At 43.0% G+C, this 27,219-nt stretch overlaps 1 protein-coding gene across 1 annotated transcript in view; it reads right to left on the bottom strand.

The window, feature by feature from the left end:
* Nucleotides 1-5,631: 5,631 nt before the first annotated feature.
* Nucleotides 5,632-27,219, bottom strand: part of FBN1 (fibrillin 1) — a 239,295-nt gene continuing 217,707 nt past the window's right edge. The window contains exons 55-66 of the mRNA XM_080644028.1: nucleotides 27,059-27,181; nucleotides 26,369-26,500; nucleotides 24,316-24,441; nucleotides 23,555-23,761; nucleotides 21,774-21,899; nucleotides 21,391-21,513; nucleotides 19,055-19,171; nucleotides 18,658-18,786; nucleotides 17,539-17,658; nucleotides 11,112-11,343; nucleotides 8,284-8,458; nucleotides 5,632-7,063 (exon numbers count right to left, since the gene is read on the bottom strand). Of these exons, the coding sequence (XP_080500154.1) occupies nucleotides 6,674-7,063; nucleotides 8,284-8,458; nucleotides 11,112-11,343; nucleotides 17,539-17,658; nucleotides 18,658-18,786; nucleotides 19,055-19,171; nucleotides 21,391-21,513; nucleotides 21,774-21,899; nucleotides 23,555-23,761; nucleotides 24,316-24,441; nucleotides 26,369-26,500; nucleotides 27,059-27,181 (2,000 nt within the window). The 3' untranslated portion in view covers nucleotides 5,632-6,673. The remainder of the gene's footprint in view (nucleotides 7,064-8,283; nucleotides 8,459-11,111; nucleotides 11,344-17,538; nucleotides 17,659-18,657; nucleotides 18,787-19,054; nucleotides 19,172-21,390; nucleotides 21,514-21,773; nucleotides 21,900-23,554; nucleotides 23,762-24,315; nucleotides 24,442-26,368; nucleotides 26,501-27,058; nucleotides 27,182-27,219) is intronic.

Raw genomic sequence — 27,219 nt, 5'->3', positions numbered from 1 at the left:
CTGGAAGAGCAGAGAGGAGCCTGGATCTTGAATCACAAGGGTAATTGTAGCTTTACAGGTTCCTATTTTGCTCTCATATATTGTATCTTATTTGTTCTTTGGACATGCACAGTGAAATGAGTAAGTGCTATGTCATCAGGAGGTCTGGGGCTTTTAGCCTCAGTTGTACCTCTTTAAGGAGAGAGACCTTTGGCAAGACACCTGCACTCATGCACAATCCTATCTAATAAAAGAGTAATATGCAAATGAACCATCACTCCACTACACCCACAAGCCACGCCCACCAGACACGCCCACCAGCCAATCAAGAGTGAATATGCAAATAAACCCAACCAAGATGGCTGCAGCCACAGAGAGCAGGAGGGAGGCTTGGGTTTCCCCGGCAATGGAGGAAGCCAAGCTTTCCGCCTGCCCTTGCCGGCCTAGGCCTCCACTCAAGGCTACAAAGTTTAAATGATAGAAGATACATAAACCCAAACAGAAATGGCAGCAGCCACGGAGCTGGAAAGAGCAGGAGGCTAGGGTTGCCCCCGGTGATGAAGGAAGCCAAGCTTTCCGCACACCCTGGCCGGCCCAGGCCTCGCTTAAGGCTACAAAGTTTCAATTATAGAAGATACATAAATCCCAACAGAAATGGCTGCCACCATGGAGCAAGCAGAAGGCTTGGCTCTGCTCCAGGCTACAAAGTTTCAATTATAGAAGATAAATAAACCCCAGATACCAGGGCCTCCGCTTGGGTCGCCAGGGGGCGTGGCCGGCCTGTAAACCACCACAGGCCCCTCACCCAGGCCACCCCACGCCCCAAGGGAACCCCCAACCTGATCCAGGAGACCCTTCAGGGCAAACCAGCTGGCCCCCACCCGTGCACCAGGCCTCTATCCTATCTAATAAAAGAGTAATATGCAGATTGACCATCACTCCAACACATAAGATGGCTGCCCCCATGTGGTCAAAGATCCTGCTCCCATGTGGACACAAGATGGCCACCACAAGATGGCAAGCAGGGGAGGGCAGTTGGGAGGAATCAGGCCTAAAAGGGAGGGCAGTTGTGGGCAATCAAGCCTGTAGGGGAGGGCAGTTAGGGGTGACTGGGTCTGCAGGGAAGGGCAGTTGGGGGGGACTCAGGCCTGCAGGGGAGAGCAGTTAGGGGTGACCAGGCCTGCAGGGGAAGGCAGTTAGGGGCAAACAGGCTGGCAGGGGAGCAGTTAGGCATTAATCAGGCTGGCAGGGGAGTGGTTAGGTGGTGATCAGGCTGGCAGGCAGAAGCAGTTAGGGGCAATCAGGAAGGCAGGAAGGCAGGCAGGCAGGCGAGCAGTTGGGAGCCAGCAGTCCTGGATTGTGAGAGGGATGTCCGACTGCCCGTTTTGACAGGCAGTCGGACATCCCTCGAGGGGTCCCAGATTGGAGAGGGTGCAGGCTGGGCTGAGGGACACACACACCCCTGTGCAAAAATTTCGTGCACCAGGCCTCTAGTGAAGATTATAATTACCCAGGATTGAGGTGAGATGCAGAGGAACACTGTTCACAAGTGCTTTTTAAACTAGAGGTGTTAGATTTTTAAAAGTATCTATGTATCTATCATGCATCTATCACAGGCAATACTGATCCCTGTGAGCATCTAGGGATGGTGTTATCATTAACCCTAAAATACTAATGAGGAAAACAACACTCAGAAACATTGAGTTGCCCTGGCTGAATAACTTAGGGAATAAGCCCTGGACAGAGCTTTCTGACCTCAGATTTCCTGCAGAGTCGGGACTCTGGACCAAGAGCGCCTGAGGACCCGACAGAACTCTCTGCAAATTTTCTTATAAGACAAGGAGAAGTCAAAATTCTGTGAACCAAGAATCACAGACCCTGAGAAAAACAACAACACTTGAGACCGAGAGCTTCAGCCTTTAAGAATGGTGGCCCCAGCTTCATGCCCGTTCCCAGGGGATGTGGGGCCAGTATGGGTGGGGTTGGACCCAATGGGCACGATTGGGAGCCGTGTGCTCCTGGGAAGCTGGCTCTGCAGCAGACGGACTCTTGGGCTCACTGATTACTGTGAAGGACCCACAAGAGAGCCTGCTGGGGTCAATCTACAAACGTGCAGGAAGCAGCGGGCCCTGGAGGAGCTGGTCCCCCTACCTGGGGTCACTGGAGCTGGATCACAGGACTGGCCCGGAGAGGTGCAGTGAACATGCTAAAGGGGTATAATTAGGGGCAACTGAAGACAGAAAGGCTGAACAACACATGACCGTGATTTCATGCAGCAATAAAAATACAGAGACACCAACCCAACCCAGCCTGCCAGGCTTTGAAATCCCGACATGTCAGGGTCCATTAATCTTTCAGGACAGGTCTGGCCTTTTACCTGGCAGAGCTGTTGGGGGCGCCCAGAGCAGAGCTTACCACGCAGACACAACAACCCAGGCCTGTGACCTCTTTCTCTCAATAGCTGGTGCGCTCCACGGGACCTGTGATTACCATCGGGATGTTTTCAAATGTCTCCATTTCCAGGAGAAGCAAAAGCCGAATCACTCAGCTTTGATTTCAGTCTTCCCCCAGAGAGAATTTTAAAAAGGAACCAGGCAACTCCGAGCGCAGCTGCAAAGCCCACATCAGGTGGGGTATGGACATGACCCAGGACCTGCTGAACAGAGCAGCTGCTTTCTGCTAACCTTTTCCACCTCGGTGCTGCTTAACTTCGAAGCTGAGCTAGGATTTCAGAAACACACTAGCTGACACTATACCCAACCCTTAAGAGGCCTAAGGGAGCAGAGAGAGGTTACTGCTGCATTTATTCATGAAACGGGAAAAGTCACGGGGATCAAAAATAACCATGAGTATTACTTTACACGGAACAAAAATAACAATGGACAGAGAGCATGGAGTTGAGCTACGCCTGAGTTCGTTCAGTTAAAAAGGATGCACCTTCCACTGTCCAAGGGTAAAAATGAAACTGACATCCATTTGCAGAGGTCACAATTCAGGCTTGAACCAAGGATGCAAAACAGCCCGTGTCTTAAAAGGAGGTTTCTGATTTTGTTTGCCAAAAAAGCCATTTTGGAATCATTAGCAGTTAGTTGAAATAACAGATTCTGTGATATTGCCAGGTGCTGCCAAATGTATGTCGGATGTCAAATGCACAAGACCCTCGTGTTTACACAGACATTTGTGAGAACGTCAGAACCTTTCATTGAGACCCAACCCTGTAAGTGAACCCAGTCATGGATACATGGAAATTAGCAAAATCAAACTCACAGCCTTCTTGTTTCTAATTCTCAGCAGAATACTGAGAATCCTTTCCTAACAATACATAGTTAGGCTCACATCGGGCCTCACAAGTCTAATGAAGTAAATTAGTTACCTTGTTTTAAAAACAAAGTGTTATTTAAAATTGGCAAGAGGGAAATAACTGTCGTCAGCTATGTATGTGAAAACGATTCTCCCAGTGATAATCTGCTAGCATTTAAAAACAATGTCCTTAAACCATTAAATAATCACATTTCTAATATACCCTAAGAATTATAGCGAAGTCAGAATAAAGTACATTCTATGCACAAAGCTGACGGTGATTTAAAAATCTCTAAGAGTTTATAGGTATATGACTTTTAAGTATATAATATCAACTTAATTGTCCTTTATTTTGGCTCATCTAATTTACAAACATGATTTCTGAAGTTGAACAGTATTTGTAATGGCAATGTCCAAAGCAATTTTGGCTGAGTAAAGTGCTATTTGTTGAATAAAAATGTAGTTGTTTGTGCAAGTTTAACATTTCACAAGGCCAGCTGAGTTCACTTCAACCCTACTTACAAAGTAATTATTGGCAAATGAAATGGGCTGGTGCAGTGGTCGGCAAACTGCGGCTCGCGAGCCACATGCGGCTCTTTGACCCCTTGAGTGTGGCTCTTCCACAAAATACCACGGCCTGGGCGAGTCTATTTTGAAGAAGTGGCATTAGAAGAAGTTTAAGTTTAAGAAATTTGGCTCTCAAAAGAAATTTCAATCGTTGTACTGTTGATATTTGGCTCTGTTGACTAATGAGTTTGCCGACCACTGGGCTGGGGGTAGAGACAAGACGTTTTCAAGCTTCTGAGCAATTTACAAAACCAAGTTCTTCAATCATTGAAAGTAAAATTGAAAGGTCACAAACAATTAAAAGGTACAGGTTTAAGTCTCGGGATTAAGATGGTTCCAACAAGAGGAATATTTACAATGGAACAATGAGGAAAATGTTTCGTTACAGTCAGAAACATGGAAAATATGCCGTTGAAAATTGTTGGCTCTGAAATAAATAAAATCCAGACTGAGACTATTAAAAATATCAAAGTGATCTACTATGTGCCAACTCTATTTTCTTCTGTTGTTTGTTAGAAAGAAAATCCGTTATTGAATATAATGCAGTTCTGGTTAAATTACCAAAGACATTTTCCATATTGTAAACTGTCATTTACCATATGCTATATATTCTTCCCTAATAATTTTAGCACACTTCCATCACAGAGCCATAAGCACAGAGTTAGAAGGAAATTTTGAGTCATAAATTTAACTTCCTAACCAATATACAAGTCCTTTCCAAAATAGTCATTCGACTCATCTCTATTGAGCACCTATTCTGAGCAAGGTTTTTTGGATGGCAAAATAAGAGATATGAAAAAAGACTTTAAAATGTTCAGGTAGCCCTAGCCGGTTTGGCTCAGTGGGTAGAGCGTTGGCCTGCAGACTAAAGGGTCCCAGGTTCGATTCCGGTGGGGTGTGGAGGCAGCCGGTCAATGATTCTCTCATCATTGATGTTTCTATCTCTCTCGCTCTCCCTTCCTCTCTGAAATCAATAAAAATATATTTTAAAAAATAAAAATGTATTTTAAAAAATGTTCAGATAGAAGAAAGCATCCTCGTCCATTGGCCGACATTATGCCTAGACTGAAACCACCCAGCTAGTGACAGGGATGTCACCACATTGCAAGGAAACCCATTGTCTCAGAGGGTAGACCCAGAACGAGGCAGGTAAGTGCTAAACTGAACTGCACTCCAAACGATCCTGGTTTTGTCTTCTGGAATATGTCTGTTCCATCTTCCTTAGCTGTCCCCAGATTTTGAGAGGATTTGTCTGAGTCCTGTACGGTTTCTTCTTCCTTCATGTGGCAATCTCACTTTCCTTTATTTTCACTACCATTGACCTTCCTGGTATTTTAAAAATCATTTCATATCATTTGAATTAGCTTGTTAACTATTCAATATTGCACTTAAAACTGCATTTTCAAATTATGACATTCAGAAAACAAGATTAATAGCCTTCAATTGGATTCAATTTGGAATTATCCCTTTGTAATTAGACTAGTACTGACTAACAACAGATGTTTAGGGGGAAAAAAGGGATGGAACACTGAAGGCTTGCCAACACTGTGTATATATTTGAGGAAAGGGGGCATGATAAATCTTTTGTAATGAAATGCATGTGCTCTAAGACAATGACTAAACTTGAGATTTTTAAAGCACTTAAATCTAGTAGTTTAAAAGTCACCGGAGTAATTAGGTCATGCTTTAGAAATGATGCTCCAATCTAAATCTCTCACTGGTAAGAAATAATGCTGCGGTCTTTAATGAATTATGAAACAAGAGACTCAAATATGTTAAGTTTGCTTACAGTGGTTATACATTTGGCACCTTTAGAAGCTGTAAGTAACAGACTCAGGATAATTCAAATTCAGGAGACTTTATTTAGCCTCCAGAATGGCCCCTCCAATCCCACATCCATGCAAGAACACAAAATCAAGGGGTACACTAAAAAAAGAAGAGACTGTTTTATTGTGACATTTATGACATGGACCCCTTGTGGACATGAATGACCGAGGGTCATCTTGGCAGATGGCACAGGTGTGATGAAGGATGCACTGGTGATGTTCTGGATGCTGAGGCTGTTTCTTGGTCCTCCCAGACCTCCGTGCACGTGCGGGCCAGTCACAGAAATTTCAATACCACTTGGTGTACACATTTAACAAGTCTTTGGTCTTAATAAGCACCATTACAAACCCTCACATTAAGGGTATTATTATTCTAGTTTATAAATGTTTCAATGATAAAAATAGCACGATTACAGTATACACACACTTAATTTACATGTAATGTATTATACTCATAACTGAGATAAGCTACTGAACTAACTTTGGTTGATTGAAATTAATGAAGTATTTGAGCTGAATACTTGGAATTTGGTTTCTAAGTTGTGTAAATATTACAGTGCATTTATGAATCTAGTTTGAGAATTTACTAGCACCAAGTAGATATTAGAAATGGCCAACCTAGTACTTTTATTTGGAGAAGCAAAGTTTTAAAATCTGAAAAAAAAAATAGAAGTCCAACAATTGAAAGCACATTCCTGTATGTCTGCTAGAAGGATGGCACGTGAGCGTGGATGGCCAGCCCCCAGTAGAAATACACATCCCAGTTTTCAAGAATCAACACATATGTCAAGGTAGCTTAGCTACACACATGAGAAGCCTGAGAAAGTGGTTGTTTTGAACTAGGGTAGTCTCCTGTACCTTGCTTTGGTAATACAAGAATAGTGCTTATTTATAGAAATTGATGTGGTGAAAAATTGTACCTATAAAATTCTGATGGGGGGGAAAATTCAGTTCTACCTATCTATCTTTGGTTTTTAATTATTGGGTCTCTGGATGGTGAATTAATGAAGCAAAATCTGAATTTTCATCTTCAGATTATCACCCAGTTCACCACTGAGGTAGTCTTTGTCATATTTGTCTTCTAGCTGGTTCAGTTCTTTCTTCTTATAAAGTGGAGTGCTGCTGATTTGTAATGAATAGATTCCAGCCACTGGCTTCTTCTTTGTGAAGTGGAGGTAGCTGATCCCTTCCTTTTGGTTGATTTTAAAGAAGCCATTTTCATTACCAGATTCAATCAAGTATCTGTTGTGATTCGTTAGAGTTGTAAGAGCTGGAAGGAGTTCTAGGATTCGAACCTTGTTGCTGATGTGGGAAATATTGAAAGCGAACATGGCCATCTTCTCAGCGTCCCAACTTGCAAGACTCACATTGGCTTCTTTCTCTGGCTGATCCTGAAAAGACACATGCTGTGTGTTACATAAACTGTAGATAAGGTACTTGTGTCCCACTATAAAGGAAAGGTGACATGATTCTCACACCGATACAACTTCCTTCTCCGGTTGTATAAACTATATTGAAAAAGCATATTCATAAAACACATTTTTAAAACCACAGAAGTGTTAAGTTCACACATATTTATAATATTAAAAGTATTAAACTTATGTCAAGAAGAAGGTCAGCTTGAAATCACTTGTATTTGGAGGTCTTTTAATGTGGTGGGTCTCCAAGTATGGTCCCTGGACCAGCAGCCTCAGCATCACCTGGGAATCTGTTCGAAATGCCAATTCTCGGTGCCACCCTAGGGTGACTGAACCAGAAGCCCTGGGGGTGTGTCCCAGAAATCCATTTTATCAAGCCTTTGAGATAATTCAGATGCACACTCAAATCTGAGAACCACTGTTTTAATAGATTGTTTTCTTTCTAAAGATTATCTCATTTCCTAAACCACAGCGGATGCATTACAGCATTGATGCTTAAGAAAGAACCAGTCTATTTCAATTTTGTTCACGGATGCAAAACCGTTCCCTCCGAAGGACACACCTATGAACCTACTTCCTGACTCTGATGATCTGCTAATATTCAATGCTTTGCACCTGGCTTCTTGCTTGCCTCTCTGGGACCAGATGTGCTAGATTCTCAGGGCCAGGAGCCAGAGGTCTGGGTGAGTATCTGTGCATTTCTGAGTTGACTGAAAGGCTGCGGCAGCCGTAGGCAAAGAAAACCAGGCTGCCTGAGCTCCATGTTGTTCTTGTCTAGAATCCAAGTTCCCTCACACTCCACATGGCTCTTTTCAGGAGAGGAGCCTCTAGCTTCAGAACTTGGCGTCCCTGTGTAGGAAGCACTATGTCACTTCACTATTCTGCCCACTGGCTGTCCTGGTTCAGACCTTGTCCTTTCAGCAGACTTTGGGTGGGTGTTGGGCTTTCTTTCTGGCGAGACAGAGGAAATGAGCAAGTATGTGAAAACCTTCGAATGGCCACTCCCTAAAAGCAGCAAGAAAGTCCAGAGAGCCTCACAGACTCTTGTAAAATGCAGCCTAGAGCTCGGGGAATGTCTGGATTTTCTCCCCGGGGAGCCTTTGCTCACTTTGGAGCATCCTTAGAGGAAACCACAGGAATCTGGAAGGCCCTTCTGCAATAGGAGACATCAGGAGCCACCACTCTGTACCCACCTCGATGTGGGAGGTATCTGTTTCATTGGCGCTTCTCCGTTTCCTGCCCCGTTTTGGGTAACCGTTGATCTTACACTCATAACAGGCCTCTGGGGAGAGGGAATTGTCATCCATTTCTCCGCTGGCAGGTGGCTCTGGGCCTCCTCGGCCCATGCCCATTCCAGAAACACAGTGCCTGTGGGAGAATGGGAAGGGAGCACAGACATTTGTCATTAGAAGCAGGTCATAGGGAGGTGATATGAGAATTCTGGTGAAACCTGGAGATGTTCAGCCCTTGATTACATGTCCATTGGGTGAGTAGACGGTTCTGAGAACCATATTGAAGTCCTCTGTGGTTGACCTCTTACTCCCAGCTGCTTAGTTTATTGATTTTTCTCCATTCTCTCAGGGCTTTATTTTGAATATTGATTTGCCCCTTTGTTCCCCAAGCCTAATGTGGCCGGTGATTTGCTGTACTTACGTGGGGAAGGGACATGGAGTGTTGTTTTCCTCCTGTCTTGGAAAGACCATGCAATTTGGGAGGTTAAATAAGTCTTCTTTTTATGAAATCGGTTCCACACGAGTGAGAAAAGTGTAATACATCACTGTTCAGTTCCTTGCCCTCTTCCCAACTAATGGGTACCATCACTGCCACCTCCACTTCCATCACCGCCACCATCACCACCCTTCATAGCTCGAGCTTCTTAGAAATCTCTCCTATTATTTAACCTCTTACTCTGGCTGAAGCTACTGAAGGTAGGGAGAAAGCTCTAGGTGATACTTGAGGCTGACTTAGAAATAAATTGGGAAGATATGAAATGTATAAAACCCATGTATCAGAGCTTGCTCAACTGTGGGAAACTGTTTCAAGTCATTCAAAACCACTAGGGCCATTGGCTCTGACTCATGTGAGGCTGGACAAACAAACCCATTGCCCAAGAGAGAACTAGTTCAGCTGTTTTTCTTTGCCTTTGAGTTATCAAAGCCAAATTATGGACGGAGGCCTGCATGTTTCACAAGTACCTTGTTTTCTTATTCTGCTTACTATTTCATAGGTCACTTGGAATGTATTTAGTAGGCTCCCCTTTCAAAATGTGTTGAAATATCTGAATGACTCAAAAAGAATCCTTATTTTGGGGGCCTGGTCTTATCCCTCTAGTGATTCATAGAGAAGCCAAAACTATATATAAATGGGTATAATGGGTCAAAATGTAGACCATACATTATTTATCTCTTTTTCTGTATTAGCTGGCCTACTCTTTATAACCCATCTTCTTTTATGCTGTTAAGATTCAATATAGGCCTTGGCCAGGCAGCTCAGTTGGTTAGAGCATCATCCCGATACACCAAGGTTGCAGGTTCAATCCTGGTCAGGGCACATACAAGAATCAACCAGTGAATGCATAAATAAGTAGAACAACACATCAATGTTTCTCTCTCTCTCTCTCTCTCTCTCTCTCTCTCTCTCTCTCAATCAGTAAGATTCAATATACAGATTCCTACCATTTTTTGCAATGCTGCCAGAGCCCAATACATTTCCTTTTCTTCTTTCTTTATCTTGCAACATGAAATGTGTAGAAACAATAACAATGAATGAAATGATAAATGCTCATCGCGTGTGTGTGTGTGTGTGTGTGTGTGTGTGTGTGTGTGTGTGTGTATACAGTCACATAATGATTCCATTATAGACAGGCAACACCCACCCTAAATTTGCAGGCTTTGGTTCCTTTCTCAGGACTCTTTCCCAGGATTTTCATATCCCTGGAACACCACTTTCAAGAAGTGTGACTATGAAGCCCCAGTGGCCAGAAGCCAGTATGGAGTCTCACAATATTTTGCTGGGACAATGGCTCTGGCATTAAACTTAAAAAGAATGAGTTTCCTGAGAGCCGACACAGACATCTAGGAATGTGTGTCCCATGGCTGGCATTCTGTGTGCTTCCCATCAAGCATTCTTTTGCCTTCAAGTCTACACAGACCCAAAATGAATTGCTTGCCATTTGTGTCAAGAAATCCAAGGCCACTAAGTTAATAACTTGACAAATACATGTATGTGTATGTTGGGAAATATGTAACTAACTTTGTGTGTGGGGTGTATATGTGTGTGCAAGAGCATATGAGTGTTTGCACATTTAATGTCTGTGTATTCCCAGTTAAAAAATTAAAACTTGAGATCCTTCACAGGATAGCCAAAACTCGACAGACGTTCAAGTCTAGATGAACTTGGCAGGGAAAAAGACCTAAACTTTGAAAACTTGCCACCCAATTTAAAGCACTGAATAAAATAAAAAGAGGTCTTCCCTGTTCCAACTCACATACATACAATGCAGTGAAATATTTTACTGGAAAATGTAATAACTATTTTAACTCTCATTTTAATACTCTTTTTTGTAATTTTAATGTAAATTTAAGTCTAAAATGTGAAATATACTTTAAAACCATGGAAAAGGTATCTTTTGGATTTATCCTACTAGGCGCTGGGCAAGATGGCATTTTAAGTTAAGACAGAATACTACTTGCCCAAGAAGAGAGGGAATCAACAATGTGCTACGTGAGCCCAGCTTTGTCATGGGTCAGCCCCCATATTTCCTGAGAAATGAATCACTTTCCAACAAGATGTGTAGATGAAGATGAAGAATGAGGTAGACTATTTTGTTTGATTTCTATAAATTTTCAGAACTGTAGATGCCCCCTTTCAAATAAAATAACCTACAACCTCTATGGAGCTAACTGAAATTAACTCAAGGGTTATAAAATGTATAACTCTGCTCTCTGAGAACAGTTAAATATGCTGAATTATACTATCAGTGAGAGAGCCTCCAACCAGGATGGCAAGTAGCAGTGCTTACCCTTGGCCGATCCGGAAGTAACCTGGTGGACAGCCACACAGGTAGCCGCCCTCAGTGTTGGAACAGCCGTAGCTGCAGGGGGCCTGGGAAGAGCCACATTCGTTGATGTCCTGGCATCCTCCGCTGAACTGCTCGTACTGGAATCCAGTGGGACACATGCACTTGTAGCTCCCCAGGGTGTTGTGACAGGAGGCTCCTCCGCAGATGTGAGCGCTGAGGCATTCGTTTTCATCTGCAGGAAGAACCAGAAGACAAGGCATATGTGACATCGGCCAGAGGTTTCTATCGAGGAGTCTGGGTCAAGTCACTGGCTGCTGGCCAGCTGGCCCTCGGCCAGGCTCTCAGGAAGCTGAAGGAGGCAGAGGTGTCTGGGATGACAAAAGGAAAACAAGAGGAAGATATGGAAATGGATGTGGGCTTTTGCCATATGGTGAACAAATGTGTTCGACAAGGTCAAATGCACTGGGTGGAGGGCAATAGAGTACGCCATTCTGAGGACCGGCAGACTCTAATTTTCACTGGAAGCCTACAGTAGTATGCTCATGAGCACCCCATGAGGCTGGTTCATAGCTAAGGTTCAGGGTTAAGGGTGAGAGGGAAGGAATCACATGGTTCTCTGTGCAACAGCATGCCTGTCTCTAAAGCAAAGACCAAGCACATTCCTGGAGGTTGCTTTTCCATCTCCTTTTTTCAGAATGTACAGGGCTGGCAAGGGCTGACACCTGCTAAAAGTGTCTGCCCCCCTTGGCCTTCCTTTTCAAAAATCTGCAAAAGCCCCCCCAGTGCTTGTGCTGGGGATGAATAGTACCTTCTGGTATGTCCGCTCCCATCTCTGAATGGGTCCCCCTTATCCAAACCAGACTCCCACCCGAGAGTCTGGGCCGTGTCTAACACTAAGTATGGCTGGAAGAGATGCGTGCAAACTTCTTGAGCAATAATTCTGGAAAACCCACAAGAGAGACAGATGGTGCAGACCGGCTGCCCACAGGGACCTGCCAAGTCTGATAGTAATAAGCAGGGGAAAAAATCTAACTTAAGTCAACAGGAAGGGAGAAAACCTCGAATTTCTCATTATTTCTAATTTATACTTTTTTGAAACATCCAGTATGTTTTTGTAGACCTGCCTCTGAAGGGCACGTTGGAAGCTTGCTGGCAAGACAGTTGTTAATTGCTATAGCTCATGTTTAGGCGGAAGTTCATTTTAATGCAGGTAGACTGGCCTTGTCCTCACTTAGCAAATACTTCCAATAAAAGGGAGGAGGGAGAAGGTAATTGGCGCTTATTAAATGCCTGCTGCATGACATATGGGAGACTAGGTGCTTCACATTCATTTACTTCACCTTCCTAAGTATCATGGGAGGGAGGTATTATAATCCCTGTTGATGAAGACAGTGAGGTTAACAAAGCCCCTGTCAATCCCACAGCCGCGGTGGGCGGAGCCAGCACCCAGGTCTGTCTGACTGCAGCAACCACATGCTTTCCTTTATGCCACGATGTTTCTCCAGAGACTCACCTCCATCTAAAATCATACTTCCTTTCTCCTTTAATTATTTTTGCCTTATTTGGTTCATGTAGAAAACTTAATTCTTAGAAATGTCTTTTCATTCATTTTTAAAGAACAATATTGTTTCTAAGAAAATATCTGTTTTTCAATTTAGGAAAATAGATGGGTAAAAATACTGGGGGCAGCATGCTTGCAATATATACATAATATTCATATTTCTGTCCTTCCTTCTTTCCTACCTCCCTCTCTCCTTACCTACCTCCCTTCTTTTCCTCTCTGTCTCCTTCTCTCTGTTTCTCCTGTGTGTGGTTACAGGGAGAGGGAGTGGATACATAATAAGAAAGCCAGGCACTGAGCTGCCTGCAATGACTCAGTGCCTAGCTCTGAGTCTGTTTGAGGGTCCTTACTATCCAAGGGCTCTCAAGCTCCCACCTAAGCATCAATTGAGCATCAATTTCAGATTGAGACCTACCCACCCTGTCCTCAAAAATAAAAGTTGTCAGCCTTTGGTGTGCATAGTGTTCACTGTGGGATGAAGAACCACTTAAGCTCCAAGATTCCTAGAACAGAAATAATGAAATATGCCACTGTCTGTGTTCTTCCCCCCATATGTTAAATTAGAGATGAGGTGTGCCATAGAGACCAGTGGAGACCATGGGCACCAAAGAGTGAATAAGGAACCGAGGGTGTTTACTTTGATGGAGAGAATATCCCTGGTCTAGATGTCTTCTCCTTGCCCCTCTATGTCTGTCTGCAGACTTCCCACCTGCTCTCATTCCCAGGAGGCTCACCTTTATAGATTACCGACAGGCTCCTCTCCCTTGCCCTGTGCTTTTGGTTGGGCTCAGCCATTTGTTTCCTGCTGGGACCATCTGTATATATAAAAGCTTAAACGACCATACAACCATTCGATCGTCCAACTGGTAGCTGTGATGTGCAATGACCACCAGGGGGCAGACGCTCAACACAGGAGCTGCCAAGCTGCAGTGATTTGGCAGCTGGGGTTCTCAGGTGATGCACCCGGAACTAGAGAGGAGGGAGTCCGATTCCGGGGTGAGTCACCTGAGAACCACCCTCTCGTAATCTGGGACCCCTTGGGGGATGTAAGAGAGCCGGTTTTGGCCTGATCCCCGCAGGCCAGGCTGAAGGACCCCACCAGTGCATGAATCCGTGCACCCGGCCTCTAGTGACTGATAAAATCCCTAAGGCATAGGTATATGTGGGGAAAGACCTGTCATGGTGTGTTTTTCCCTAAGATGCAGAATTAGGTGCAATGGTTAGAAGTTCATTCTCTATGAAAAAGACATTTTTAAGAATTAAAAAAGGGTGAGCGCACGGAGTATTGTCAAGCTGTAAATCCTCAACATTTGCCAACTTGGGAGAAAGTGAGTGCCCCTCAAGGTGGCATTTATATCAAACCTGGATGACCAGGGAGGTAGGAGTAGGGTTTGTATATTAGGAATAAGGTCAGACTAGATCATCTCTAAAGTCTTTTGAGCATCAATTTCAGTTGAGAACTCCCCTCCCCTTTCATATCCTTTCCTATTTATTTTACATTTCTCCCTCCCAGAGAATCCAGTAAAATTTAAATTAAACTTGCTTATCGGGGTTGGAGAGGTGGGGTAGAGTGGAGCACGAATTAAGATAAGAAGTTGGCAAATGTTGAGTATTTACAGCTTGACAATACTCCGTGCACTCACCCTTTTTTATCAATATACAAACACCACAATTTGTTTAACATGCTTTGCACTTTTCCTGACCTTTTCACCTTGTGCACCTGGAGCAAAGGGCTCCACAAGGAATTTTTCTACACTCCCAAATCTTTGTTTTATTCTTTCTGTTGGCTCTTAAATTGGTGAGGGTTTTGCTCTTTTTATTAAAAAAAGGACAATTCTAATTTTATTGAAACAGCCTTAGAGTCTCCAAAAAAATACTCCTTAAAAGCAGATTGAGACCTACCCACCCTGTCCTCAGAAATAAAAGTTGTCAGCCTTTGGTGTGCATAGTGTTCACTGTGGGATGAAGAACCACTGGGAGAATTCCAAAATGTAGGATGGGCTTTCTTTGACTCATTTCCTCCAGGTCAAAATGGGCCAACTCCAACTGCAAGCTGGAAGTTTGATATTTCTCAGAAAACAATGAAATCCAGTGGCCCCTGGTCCCAAACCCATCCATCCTCTGAGAGTGACCTTCAGGCTGGGCTGGTCTAAGAGATCTGCTCTGCTCTGCATGGCTCTGAGCAAGCCATTCTGACCCAAGGCAACCCTCATTCTGGGTAACTATAATTCTCAAGAATTATGAGCCACGTTTGGACTGGTATCTTTTGGGCATCAAAAACTCCCAAACCTATTTTTGCTTCTTTTTTTTTTTAAAATATGATTTTTTAAAAATGATTTGAGAGAGAGAGAGGAAGGGACATACAGAGAGAGAAACATCAATGTGAGAGAGAAACATCAATTGGTTGCCTCCTGCACACCCTCTAACTGGGATCAACCCCAGGTATGTATCCTGGCCAGGAACCAAACTGGCAACCCTTTGGTGCAAGGGACGATGCTCCATCAACTAAGCCACAATGACCAGGGCTCTTCTTGCTTCTTAATCAACCTATTTATCTATAACTTCAGCCAGGAGATGATCTTCATGGGGCCAAAGTTGAATGCCCAGACAACTAGGGCACGACCTGGCCATCTCTACTATCCCTGGACAGAAGGTAGGGAGAGGAGGGAGGGAAAGGAGGGCAAAAGCTCAGGAGCGGTAGATCTCACCTCTCTTATCCTCCCCCTACCCAGGTCTAATTTAATTCAAGGAATCTACATAACAAGGACAACAACCAATAAAGCTCACTCTGAAAGTCTGTGGAAAGTGTCAGAGTTTGGTAACTAAAACCCAAGTTCTCCCTGAGCCCATAACAATGAAGGCATTTTTATTAAAACCAGACAGCTGGTCAGCAACACGTGCGGTCTAAACTCCTCTAGCACGGGGGTCATTTTAGCTAATCCTACTCACTTCTGAAAAACTGTGTCTTGTAAGAAATCAAACCAGATGAGAGAGACACAGTTTTGACAAATGAAAACACATTGAATGATGTGTCTTTGTTTGGAATAAAGTGAAGCATGGCAATGCAGAGCAGCCACTCCCACTTCCCTAACGAAAGACAAGACCAGGAATTCTCTTATCTTTGCTAAGGAGGGTTCCCCTAGAGTGTGGCAGCTGGGACAGGTCACAGATGCTTCTGGAGTGAAAACAGGAGTGATTTCGTGATGCTTAAAGTTAAGGGCCTTGGGCTCTATCTCCAGACATATCATTAGAGGACCTGGGTAAGGACAACTTCCCTCTCCTCCCTGGGCTTCCAGGTCCTCAACAGGAAATCAAAGAGCTCAGGCTGCTAGGTGGATCAGGGGTCCCTCTAAATTCACCATTTTTGAATTCTCTGATGTGCATTAAGAGTTAGCCCTGGCCGATGTTGCTCAGTGGTTAGAGCGTCGGCCCGTGGACCAGAGGAATTCAGGTTCAATTCCCGATCAGGTGCCTGTACCTGGGTTATAGGTTCAATCCCCAGCATGTGGGAGGCAACCAATAGCTGTGTCTCTCTCACATCATTATTTCTCTCCCCCTCCCTCCCTTCCGGTGACCTGTCCTAGCTTCCACTTTCTCTAAAAATCAATGGCAAAAATATCCTCGGGTGAAGATTCACAGCAACAACAAAAAGTTATTTTCCCATGACACTGTGCAATCAAAAATGACATAATTTCAATTTAATGAGAGAGCCTTTGGGTCTCCTTAATTTTCAAAAGAATTAAGCAATTCTGAAAAAAATTGTTGTGTCTGCTACTTGCTCTCTGCCCCTAAGATGTGCAGAGCTGAATGGAACCAGTTTTTCATCTTTAGGCCAAAAGTTGCCCTTAGTGGCCTCTAGCTGGCTGATATTTTTCAGTCAGAAGTAGATTTTGTCAGCCCCTGATGTTTACAGAAGTCAAGTGTGGGCTGAGTAGGCTAGCAAGGCAACAGAAGAGCAGAGGGATATTGGGAGTCCATAAACTAACTTAAATTTTTTTCATTTCAAATGCCTTGAAGTGTCCTCTATCATTATTTTTTTCTTAGTTTGCTATTTTGTGAAGGCTATATCTTCCCTCTGGTTTTAGCCAAGTTAGGGCAGTTTTATTTTATTTTATTTCTAGAGGCCCAGTGCAAGACATTTGTGCACTGGGCAGTGGGGGGGGGGGGACCCCACCTGTGCCCTCTCCTAGTCCAGGATCCCTCGGGGGTTGTCCACCTGCCATGGGGAGGGGGCCTAAGCTGACAGGCAGACAACCCCCAAGGGGTCCTTAGTGCTGCTGCAGAGGTGAGAGAGGTTCCCGCCACCACGCTGCACTCACCAGCCATGAGCCCGGCTTCTGGCTGAGCAGCGCTTCCTTGTGGGGAGCGCACTGACCACCAGGGGGCAGCTCCTGCATTGAGCGTCTGCCCCCTGGTGGTCAGTGCACGTCATAGCGACCATTCTACCCTTCAGTCGATTTGCATATTAGGCTTTTATTAGATAGGATTTGTTTGTTTGTTTGTTTGTTTGTTTATTGTTAATCATCACCCGAGGATATTTTCCATACATTTTTAGAGAGAGAGAGTGGAAGGGAGGGAGAGGGAGAAAGAGAGAAAGAGAGAAATATTGATGTGAAGCAACTCAATTGTTTGCTTCCAACATGCATCCTGACCAGGATCGGGGATTGAACCTGCAACCCAGGTACAGGCACTTGACCAGGAATCAAACCCTCTAAACACTGAGGCACACTGGCCATGGCTTAGGGCAGTTTTATATGAATATTTTTTGCTTCCGTAACAAAGTAAGTTTTATTATGGAGAGAAAGCAGCATTTTGACTCCTAGGAGCTTAGAACAATTCCTCTTGCTCAGAAGGAAAAGTACTTGCCAACACACTGGTTCCACTGGTAGTGCTGGAGGTAGCCCTGTGGGCAGCTGCACCGGTAGCCCCCGATGATGTTCTGGCAGCCGTGCTGGCAGCGGTGGTTTCCTTCACACTCGTCCACATCTGAAAAAGGAGGTGCAGTCACCTTTAAGCCACATTCCTTTCTGTCTCAGAGGCGTTCTCTGAAGCAACATTTATATGTGTGCTAAAGTGAAAGCCATTTTCAAAGGCAATCTGACCCTGAAAAAAATTATTCCACGGTTGTTTTTTGTTTGTTTTCTGAGCTATATTGTTAAAAATTCAGTTTTCCATTACAGTTGACATACAATATTATATATTGTACAACACAGTGATTGGACACTTATATAACTCATGAAGTGATCACTCCGATAAGTCTAGTACCCACTGTAGTTATCACAATATCATTAACTATATTCCCTATGCAGTACTTTACATCCCCATAACTGTTTTCATTCTGAAAAATTATTCTACCACCCAAAACTTTAAGAATATCTACTCTGGAGGTTTGTTAAGTTTAAGGAGAAAAATATTCAGATATCCCTGGTAAAGTCTACAAATAAAAATGATGAAGAAATTAATACAAAGCACATAGGCACCTTATGGGTTAGCTGTGTAAATTATTTCTATTTGCTTACTTGTACCAGAATTAGAAACCAAAAAATGTCAATACAAAGGTAAAATGCTAAAAAAATAGTTTAAACTTTTAATTATACATTATCAGAACGGCTTTCCTCATATGTTTAATCCACATTGGGGGAATCCTTTCATGACTCTGAATCCAATGACAAGAAAATTAATGAATAAAATTCAGGAATCTAGTTATTTTTCTTGACTGAGTAATTCCTTATTCAATTAAACTAATAACTGGGCAGAAATACCTAGGAAAAGCCTGGGTTATCGACACAATCAAGCATGAGAACAAAAGATGGGATTGCTAAGGTATGGGACCTGTGCAAATCAGGTAAACCTTTCTTGTCTTCAGGTGGGTGTCCCCGGTGCTCAGGTGTGATATCACATAGAGAACGATGATGAAGATGTTGACAGTCACACAGGACCCTCAGAGAGACCCACCAGCTGGATGGAGCTGAGGGCCCTACTCACCTTCACAGCTGGCGCCACTCTGATCCAGTGAGAATCCCCGCTGGCATTCACAGGTGAAGCTCCCAGGAGTATTCTGGCAAATGCCCTTGGACCCACACAGGTTGATATCCGAGGTGCACTCATTGTTATCTGTAAGAGACAGGGTAGGTAAAGGTGGGGTGGCGGTAAGGGGGATTCCCTGAAGCTCTCTTTCTGTTATTTAAAAGGAAGAGAGATGGATGATTCACTTAGAAAAGACCCAAAAAGGCCTGTAACTGTTCACATGTACTTGTTCACATGCACATACACACATATATGTACCACCATATTTTTCCGAGTTTTTGTCTTCTTACTTCAACAACAGAAGAACTTGAAGGAATAGCTATCTCCCACATAGGGTCCTTTCCTCCCCACTTACCAATGCAGGCAGTGTGGTGCTGGGTAAAGCCAGGAGGACATTTACAAGCGAAGCTGCCAATGGTGTTAACACACAGGAACTGACAGTTGTGCTGCTTAGTTGCACACTCATCAAGATCTACAAGAAAATGCAAGACAGGCATTGGAGTAGAGCTGACAGCATGCGTACCTAGAAGCTGCCCTAGGAGGAAGCTCTGAGTTTTCATCTCACTGACTCAAGTGTGCCTGGCCAGAACAGAGCCAAGCAAATGGCTGGGAGCACCCAGGAGATAAGAGTTTGAAAGATAAAACGTGGTCTCAATTTAGATTAAAAATGTAGCTCTTTGGGAGAATCCAAGGAAAACCCAATTCTCTTTAGTTAGAGGAAAGTGGGAATTCTTCAAGAAATTTCAGATCAGTTATAAAATTTTATTTTATTTTATTTTATTTTTATTTTTTTAAATATATTTTATTGATTTGTTACAGAGAGGAAGGAAGAGGGATAGAGAGTTAGAAACATCGATGGGAGAGAAACATCGATCAGCTGCCTCCTGCACACCTCCCACTGGGGATGTGCCCGCAACCAAGGTACATGCCCTTGACCGGAATCGAACCCGGGACCCTTCAGTCCGCAGGCCGACGCTCCATCCACTGAGCCAAACCGGTTTCGGCAGTTATAAAATTTTAAATAAATTTTTAATGAGGTAAGAGACTAGGGATTCTCAAAAAAATTTCCAGAGTGTTGAAAAGATCTGTTTAAGCTGAAACATAAAAAGAAATGTTGAGGCTGAAAATTTGTTCACTTCATTCTTTGCTGGTTTTTATTCTGCTCAAAGGAGTTGGTCAACCAAACCAAACCAAACCAAACAAAACTGACCTTTTGTTTAGAGATCCTCCTTGGGATAAAACAAAATTGAGCAATCAGGAAGGGAAAAAAGTAAAGAAAAATACTCATTCCGATAAGCTAGTAGCACGTTTAAAAACTGCCTACAGATTATTCCTCACGTCTTAATATAATCCTCTGCTTTGACCAGGCTTCTTTCCTCACTGCCAGAAAGTTAAGGTTCATTCTCAACTCCATTGCTATAAATAACATCGGGAGTGGGTTCCAAATGTAAGTAGAATTTTAATTTTAAAAAATCACTGTGAATGTAGGACCCTTCCTTCCTTCTTCCCTCCTTCTCTCCCTCCTTCCCTCTGCTCCCCACTTCCACTCCATCCCACCATTTAACTTCCTTATTTCCCTCTTTCTCTTTTAAGACTTCATGGCAGAATACTCTATAACTCTTGTTCTGCTATCTAGTCTACCTTCTCCAAATCTTTCATTTTCCAAATTATCCTTAAGAATGACTCACTAGTGATATTCACTCAATATATGGATTCCTTAATGTTGAGGAAGTTGTTCACAGGACTATGTTTATACCAACAGAATTTTGCAAAATCCTGGGTTGATAAGGGATTTTTGCTGAAGCTTTGGCTGTTTCTTAATTCATTGTGACATTTATGTCTCAGATAAGCTCCTGCAGGGCAGGAATGGCCCTTTTTTGCAGAGCAAAAGCCTAGACCAGTGGTTCTCAACCTTCCTAATGCCGCGACCCTTTAATACAGTTCCTCATGTTGTGGTGACCCCCAACCATAAAATTATTTTCGTTGCTACTTCATAACTGTAATTTTGCTACTGTTAATGAATCGTAATATAAATATCTGTGTTTTCCGATGGTCTTAGGCTCTACAGCAGCGGACCCACAGGTTGAGAACCGCTAGCAGGGTTGCCTAAGACCATCGGAAAACACAGATATTTACATTACGATTCATTAACAGTAGCAAAATTACAGCTATGAAGTAGCAACGAAAATAATTTTATGGTTGGGGGTCACCACAACATGAGGAACTGTATTAAAAGGTCGTGGCATTAGAAAGGTTGAGAACCGCTGGCCTAGACAAAGTGCTTACTTACTTAGTTCAATGTCCTCTGGGTCATGGCACTGATTAGTGTGAGGTTGGACTCTGCTGGAGATTTAGGATATTTAGTTGTTGAACAGTCTGACTACATAGTGACTACACAGATGCAATAAACAGAAAGCAGAGGCAATCAATTAGGTATTCTCAGTATCCCAGCCTTGTAGAATTGGTCCTGCTGCCCCTGAGACTCTCAGGGAAGGCCCCCATGGATGCCCAGGGGGCAGGCAGTGAGGATAGCTGCTGCCACTGGTCCTCTACCATCTCCCTTCCCTTCCGCATAGGGAGCCTCCATAGAGGCTCTAACACCAGGGGAGCACCTCTTGTGTGTAGAGAGGGTCTGTCGGTAACCTTGTGCCCCGGAGGCAGGTGAGCGGGTGAAAGCACATTCTACTTTACCTTTGCAGCTCCTTCCATCATCCTGCAGAATGTAGCCTTTTGGGCATGAACACTGGTAACTCCCTTCTGTGTTTTTGCAGATGAAATTGCAGGGTTTGGGAGCCTGGTTGCACTCATTCAGATCTATGATCAAAGAAATACAGTGTGACTCCCTATCTGAAAAGATGCATAAATATCAATACCCACAAGGTTGAATGAAAAAATTTTGTTTTGAGAAAAGAAAAAGTAAACTCTGTGAAGTGTTTAATCCTTTTCTTATGTTTTCTTATGAATTTACACAGGCTTTCTAGATTTTTTTAGTTTGAGAATTTTATTTTATTTTATTTTGCCATATTCTACAATTTTAGCTCGAGTTAATAAAGCAGAAGAAATAGAATACTTACCTACGCAGGCAGTCCCAGTTATGTCGGGAGTGTAGCCAGTTTTACAAATGCAATGATATGATCCTCTGTCATTGACACATTCCCCGTTTTTGCAAACATCATGGATAACCCTGCACTCATCAATATCTGTCATTTAATAAACAGAAATTAAAATAAGAAAGGCATTAAAATGGACAATATTAATATGTAAGAATCATTTCAGTGTAAGTACTAATGAACCACGATACTAAATTATGGACCTAAGGAATTGAACCGAAGGGATGACAGCATACGTTTCACATGTAATAGTAACTATTTTGAAAGGCAAAGAATAACTTTATCAGACTGCAGTGGTAAACTAGTCAGGATAGGAGAAAACTTTAAAAATAATTTCTTTCTAGATTTATACCGTTTTCCTCCTGTGGGTCATAGAACATCTACCTCATCTAGACATATTTAGCTCCTTGTGCCATCTCACGCCATCAAGCTCGCCTCGGGCTGATGTTCCATAAGTGACTCACAGCAGTGGACCCTTCTGACAAGGAAATCCCACTTTTTTTCTAAAATTGCATGTCCAAAATAAGGAGAAAAGTTTTTTTCTATTCTTCTTGTTGTGTATAAAGTTAATCCTAAAAAATATCAAATCACATAGTATGGGAGAAAATGGACTAAACTTCACCTCTTTGGTGAGGGAGGCCCAGGGCTCTGGGGTGGATCACTGGGCTGCGCCTCTGTGGTCTGCTAAAGAAGATAGAACCCCACTCACAGCTCCACCAAAGGAGATTTGCTCAGTATGCACTGTCGAGCATTAAAGCCACTGTCCTCCCCACCTTGACCCACCTATCCACTTACTGCTTGGTGGGGGCCAACACCAGCGATTTCTTCACTGTTGATTGTCAAATAACCATTTTATACCAACAGCTAATATTTTCACTGAAATTGTTCAAGTTTACGCTGAAATGCAATTTAGCCCACTTTCATTCATTTCAAGAAATGAGTGTTTCCCACCATTTTAATTTTTCCTCAAAAAAATCATAAATTTGGTTTGGTCACTCCATCTAATCTACCCAGTTCTGTTATTCTACCATTAACCACATCTTTCTAATATGAACATAAATCCAGCATACTTTTATGCAGTATATTTCAGTCAATTTTAAGAGTTAAAGTACATACTGGTACACTAGTTTAGGAATTTAATGTACATTTATTTTAAGATTTATCTAAAAATTATATTCTGAGTAATCAGCAACACTTATAACAAACTTTTGTTTAAAAAGTTGAAGACTCCTGCCCTGCCCAGGTAGATCAGCTGATTGGAGCATCATCCCATACACCAAAAGGTTGTGGTTCAATCCCCAGTCAGGGTGCATGTGGGAGGCAACCAACCGATATTTCTCACACATCTCTCTCTCTCTCTCTCTCTTTCTCTCTCTCTCTCTCTCTCTCTCTCTGTCTCTGTCTCTCTTCCTCTCTTGCTAAAAATCAATAAAAACATATCCTCAGGTGAGGATTTAAAAATAAATAAATAAATAAAAAGTTGAAGACTCCTTATAAAGCAGAGGCAGGAACCCTAGCACACACAACTTATTCAGGACACTTTGGCAACATGGCCTTGAATATGTAAAATATCGTAATGAAGAATTTTTGTCAACCTCAACTATGTAACTCAGCCTAGGTTCATATTGCAGATTCCATATTCTCATCTGTTTTTCATAGAACAAATAAACAAATTCCCTGCAAGTATTTTTGGACCAAATGAATTACCTGATCCATTGGTAATAAACCAGAACAAAGTGAAGTACCTGTTCCATTGGTCATGAATCCTCGGCCATGGGGGCAGAGTTTTTTGAAAGCCACAGTACCCTGGAAAGGGCAGATCTCGCAGTGGGGACCCCAACCTCTCCCTCCGTCACAGCAGCACTCCGACTTGGTGACAGGATTCCTGTTGCTCGAGCCGATCTGGCACATGTTCTGGAGCACTTCTGTGAAGCAGTACCCTTCCCGGTTGTCTGGAAGGGACATTATATTAAAAGGAAAATTTTAGGAAATTTTCTAAGCACAGCAAACTTTCAAAAATTTGGTCAGATATGAAACCCACAAGGGATATAACACTTTACCCTGGTGAGAAGGAGCGAGAAGGGAAAGCTGGAAACTGCAGTGAGAGAGAAAGGATGACATCTGAGGAGACAAATAAGAAATTCAGTAAGAAGGCAGAAAAGCATTGGTCTGGACAAGGTTGCAACTCTACCTGCTCCCAGAAGTATAGTCATGCTATGGAAGCAGAGAAACATATGGAAGCATCCTGACACCAAGGGTTTAAAAAGGCAGAAAGAAATTTCAAACAAGTGATTCAGTGATACAATTAGTACTGTAAAGGAAGAACGGAGCTGCAGGGTGGTGCTAAGTCCAATGGACAATCAGTCACTGAGTCATCTCCAAAATATGAACATTTTTAACCTTTCCTGAAATTTTGACAGTCTCTATTATTTCAAAGAAGAGATCTGGGTTCTAAGCACCCCAGTGCAGAGGCAAGTTGCAAAGGCATCCCGCTGCACGTACTCACCGAGGCACTCATCCTGGGCGGGGCTGGCTGTGAAGCCATCATTGCACTCGCAGGTGTAGCTCCCCCGGGTGTTGAGGCAGCGCCCGTTCTCACAGATGCCTGGCTTGGTCTGACATTCATTCTCATCTGTGCGGTTTCATTGAAGGACCGAAAATAAGAGGAGTCATCAGACCGCTTTGTACAAGAATGGACTCTTTCTTTCTTTTCTTAAATTTAGTTTGTGAATACTAGGTAAGCTATTCATTGGTCCCAAATACAAAAGGCATAAGAACATATTCAGCAAAATTTCCCCTTTCTCCGCCTCCCCCAGCCACCAAATTCCCCTCCAGGGAGTCAACCGTGTTACTAAGGTGTCTTCCCAGAGATGAACTGCACACATACAAGCAGATACGTACATCTGTGTGTGTACCTCCACCCTTTAAAAAACATAATTGATGGCATTTTCATATACTTAAAACATAGATGACAACATTTTATGTACACTTACAGTTTTTCACTTCATAAAATTTAAAATTTTCCATATCTGTACATAAAGAGGATTCTCAAAGGATCATTTCAAATGAAGGGAAAAATTTTTAACTAAAATCAACACATTAAAGAAATATTGTAATAATTCAGTAGAATAGTATCTGCAATAGTCAGTTATGACCTAAGGCAGTTTATCTAGACTAACTTTCCATTTCAATATAGATTATGTTTATTGTAATACTTCAACAATGTTCTTAAGAAAGAATAAATCATAGTTCAATCTCCCAGCTTTAGAGAAAAGCATTCAAGTAGCTTGAGATTCTTAGAAGTGTCTGATGAAATAATTTGCCTACGTGCATCCCATTCGAAAGAGGAGTTCCAAGTCCCTGAGGCACAGATCTCAAAAAGAGAGGCAGAGAGTTGGAAGGTGACACCTAGAAAGGGCTAGAACAGGTTAAAAATCCCAGTGGCAGACCAAGTGATTCAGAATCTCTGGAGTGGAACCCAAGCTCTCTGACTCTGATGTGCCACTGAGAGTCAGCAGCACAGATCCCAGAAGCCCCAGAATGGGATCCTCAGTCCATACCCTTTTCCTGTGCTTTTAAAGTCTGCTCTTTAATGACTATTTAATTCTGTTTCTTACAGAGGAAGGGGATGGGGAGGTCCTTAAGATTCTTGACCGACAACATAAAATATGTTTTCTAATGTCACTGATTATTTGAAAGGAAAGGGATGCATGTGAGAGTTTTCTAGTAATTTTCTCCTGTGTTTCTTGTCTAAAGCAGTGGTCAGGAAACTTTCTATAGGTAATACTAATACTACAGTATTACTATAAATGTATAGTAAATTTTAGGCTTTGCAGGCCATATGGTCTCTGTTGCAAGTGCTCTACTCTGCTCTGCCACTGTGGCAGGAAAGCAGCCATGGACCATAAATGAATGATTAGGGCTATGTTCCCATATAACTCCATTTAAAAATACACGTGGTGGGCTGGCAGGCTGGATTTGAACCTCACACTGTGGTGTGCCAACCCCTAGTCTAAAGCTGTGGTTTTTAATGCTGGATCCACACGATAGGAACTTAGGGGAGCCTTAAAATACCATTGCCTGGGACCCACTCTGCACCCACCCATTCTCTGGAGGTGGATCCCACTGGTTTAGTGATGGTTTAGTGATGTTCCTTGTTTAGGACCTGGCATCAGAACTCAATGCCAGGGTACTGGTAGCAAAGTTGGGTCAACAGGGAGACATTCCAATGCAGTAAGTGGAACTGACTCCAAAACAAAGGAGTACAAAAATGTAAAGGAAGGAAATAGAGGAAACACCCAATATTCCAATCCTAGAAGCAAAATGGGCTGAGAAAGTAGGCAAAGGCCAGCTCAGAGGGAGAAAATCACAGAGCTCATGGGATTCACAGATCATCAAGAGACAAGGGGCCCTCCACCGGAAGTTATGGCATAAGGTTAATTATGAGGGGCAAAATGGCTCTGGCCAAGAAGAGCATAGGGCCCATAAGGATTTACCCCAAGTCCCTTCCTTTGTCACTTCCGACTCACTCAGAGCTCCTTCTGCTGGGATTCTCTTACCTACGCAGGCTTCCCCGTCAGGTGTACGCTGATACCCGGGTCCACAGATGCATATATACGTGCCAATGAGGTTCTTGCATTCCATTTGTTTTTCAGCACAGTCATGCTTCAACTCTTCACACTCATCCAGGTCTGGAAAGAATGTGCAACCACAAATTTATAAGAGGAGCTGAATTAATTTCTTGCCTTTTACACATAAAACAGTACTAAGTAACCTATTTTCTTTTGCATTGTTGGACTCTGGCCTCCCAAGAATGAGAAGAGGTCTTCTAACCACTTATGAACTTGAAGAAATTGCTCCCTAACTAACTGGTAACCTCTTCAAAAGCAGGAAGCATGATTTTTAATACTTTTTGGTTAATTGAATATCTCCATCTCAACCTCTTCATATAGAACTTCCTGAATGTGGGGAAATGTCTTCTTTTCTTTCTGTCTTCACATTTGTGGCATGGCTGGCATGCAACGCATAGTGAACTAAAAGGGATCTGCAGTGCAGCCCTTGACTCAGCTTGAAGCCTCACCAACAATTTACTAGGAAAGGTAGCAATGACAACTCTCATAATGTCCATGAACTACAGCAGTGTTCCCCAATTCCCAGCCCTCCTCTATGGTTGGAAGCTTTGGAGGGACATCTCCCATCATCATGTTACAGCTCCCTGGCTTGGATGACCTTGAACATGAATGTCTCACCTTTGCACATCCTCCTGTCTTCTCTCAGGACATAGCCAGCAGGACATTTGCATTCATACGACCCGTAAGTGTTTACACATCGGAAAGCACAGAGCAGAGGATTCTGGGCACACTCGTTTACATCTGCAGCAGAGGTAGTAAGAAAATAATGGATCATGGAC

The sequence above is a fragment of the Plecotus auritus genome (genome assembly GCF_963455305.1).
Source record: "Plecotus auritus genome assembly, chromosome: 1".
In the NCBI taxonomy this organism is placed as follows: Eukaryota; Metazoa; Chordata; class Mammalia; order Chiroptera; family Vespertilionidae; genus Plecotus; species Plecotus auritus.
The sequence above is the reverse complement of the archived record's forward strand: the minus strand, read 5'-3'. Positions and strand labels throughout refer to the sequence as shown.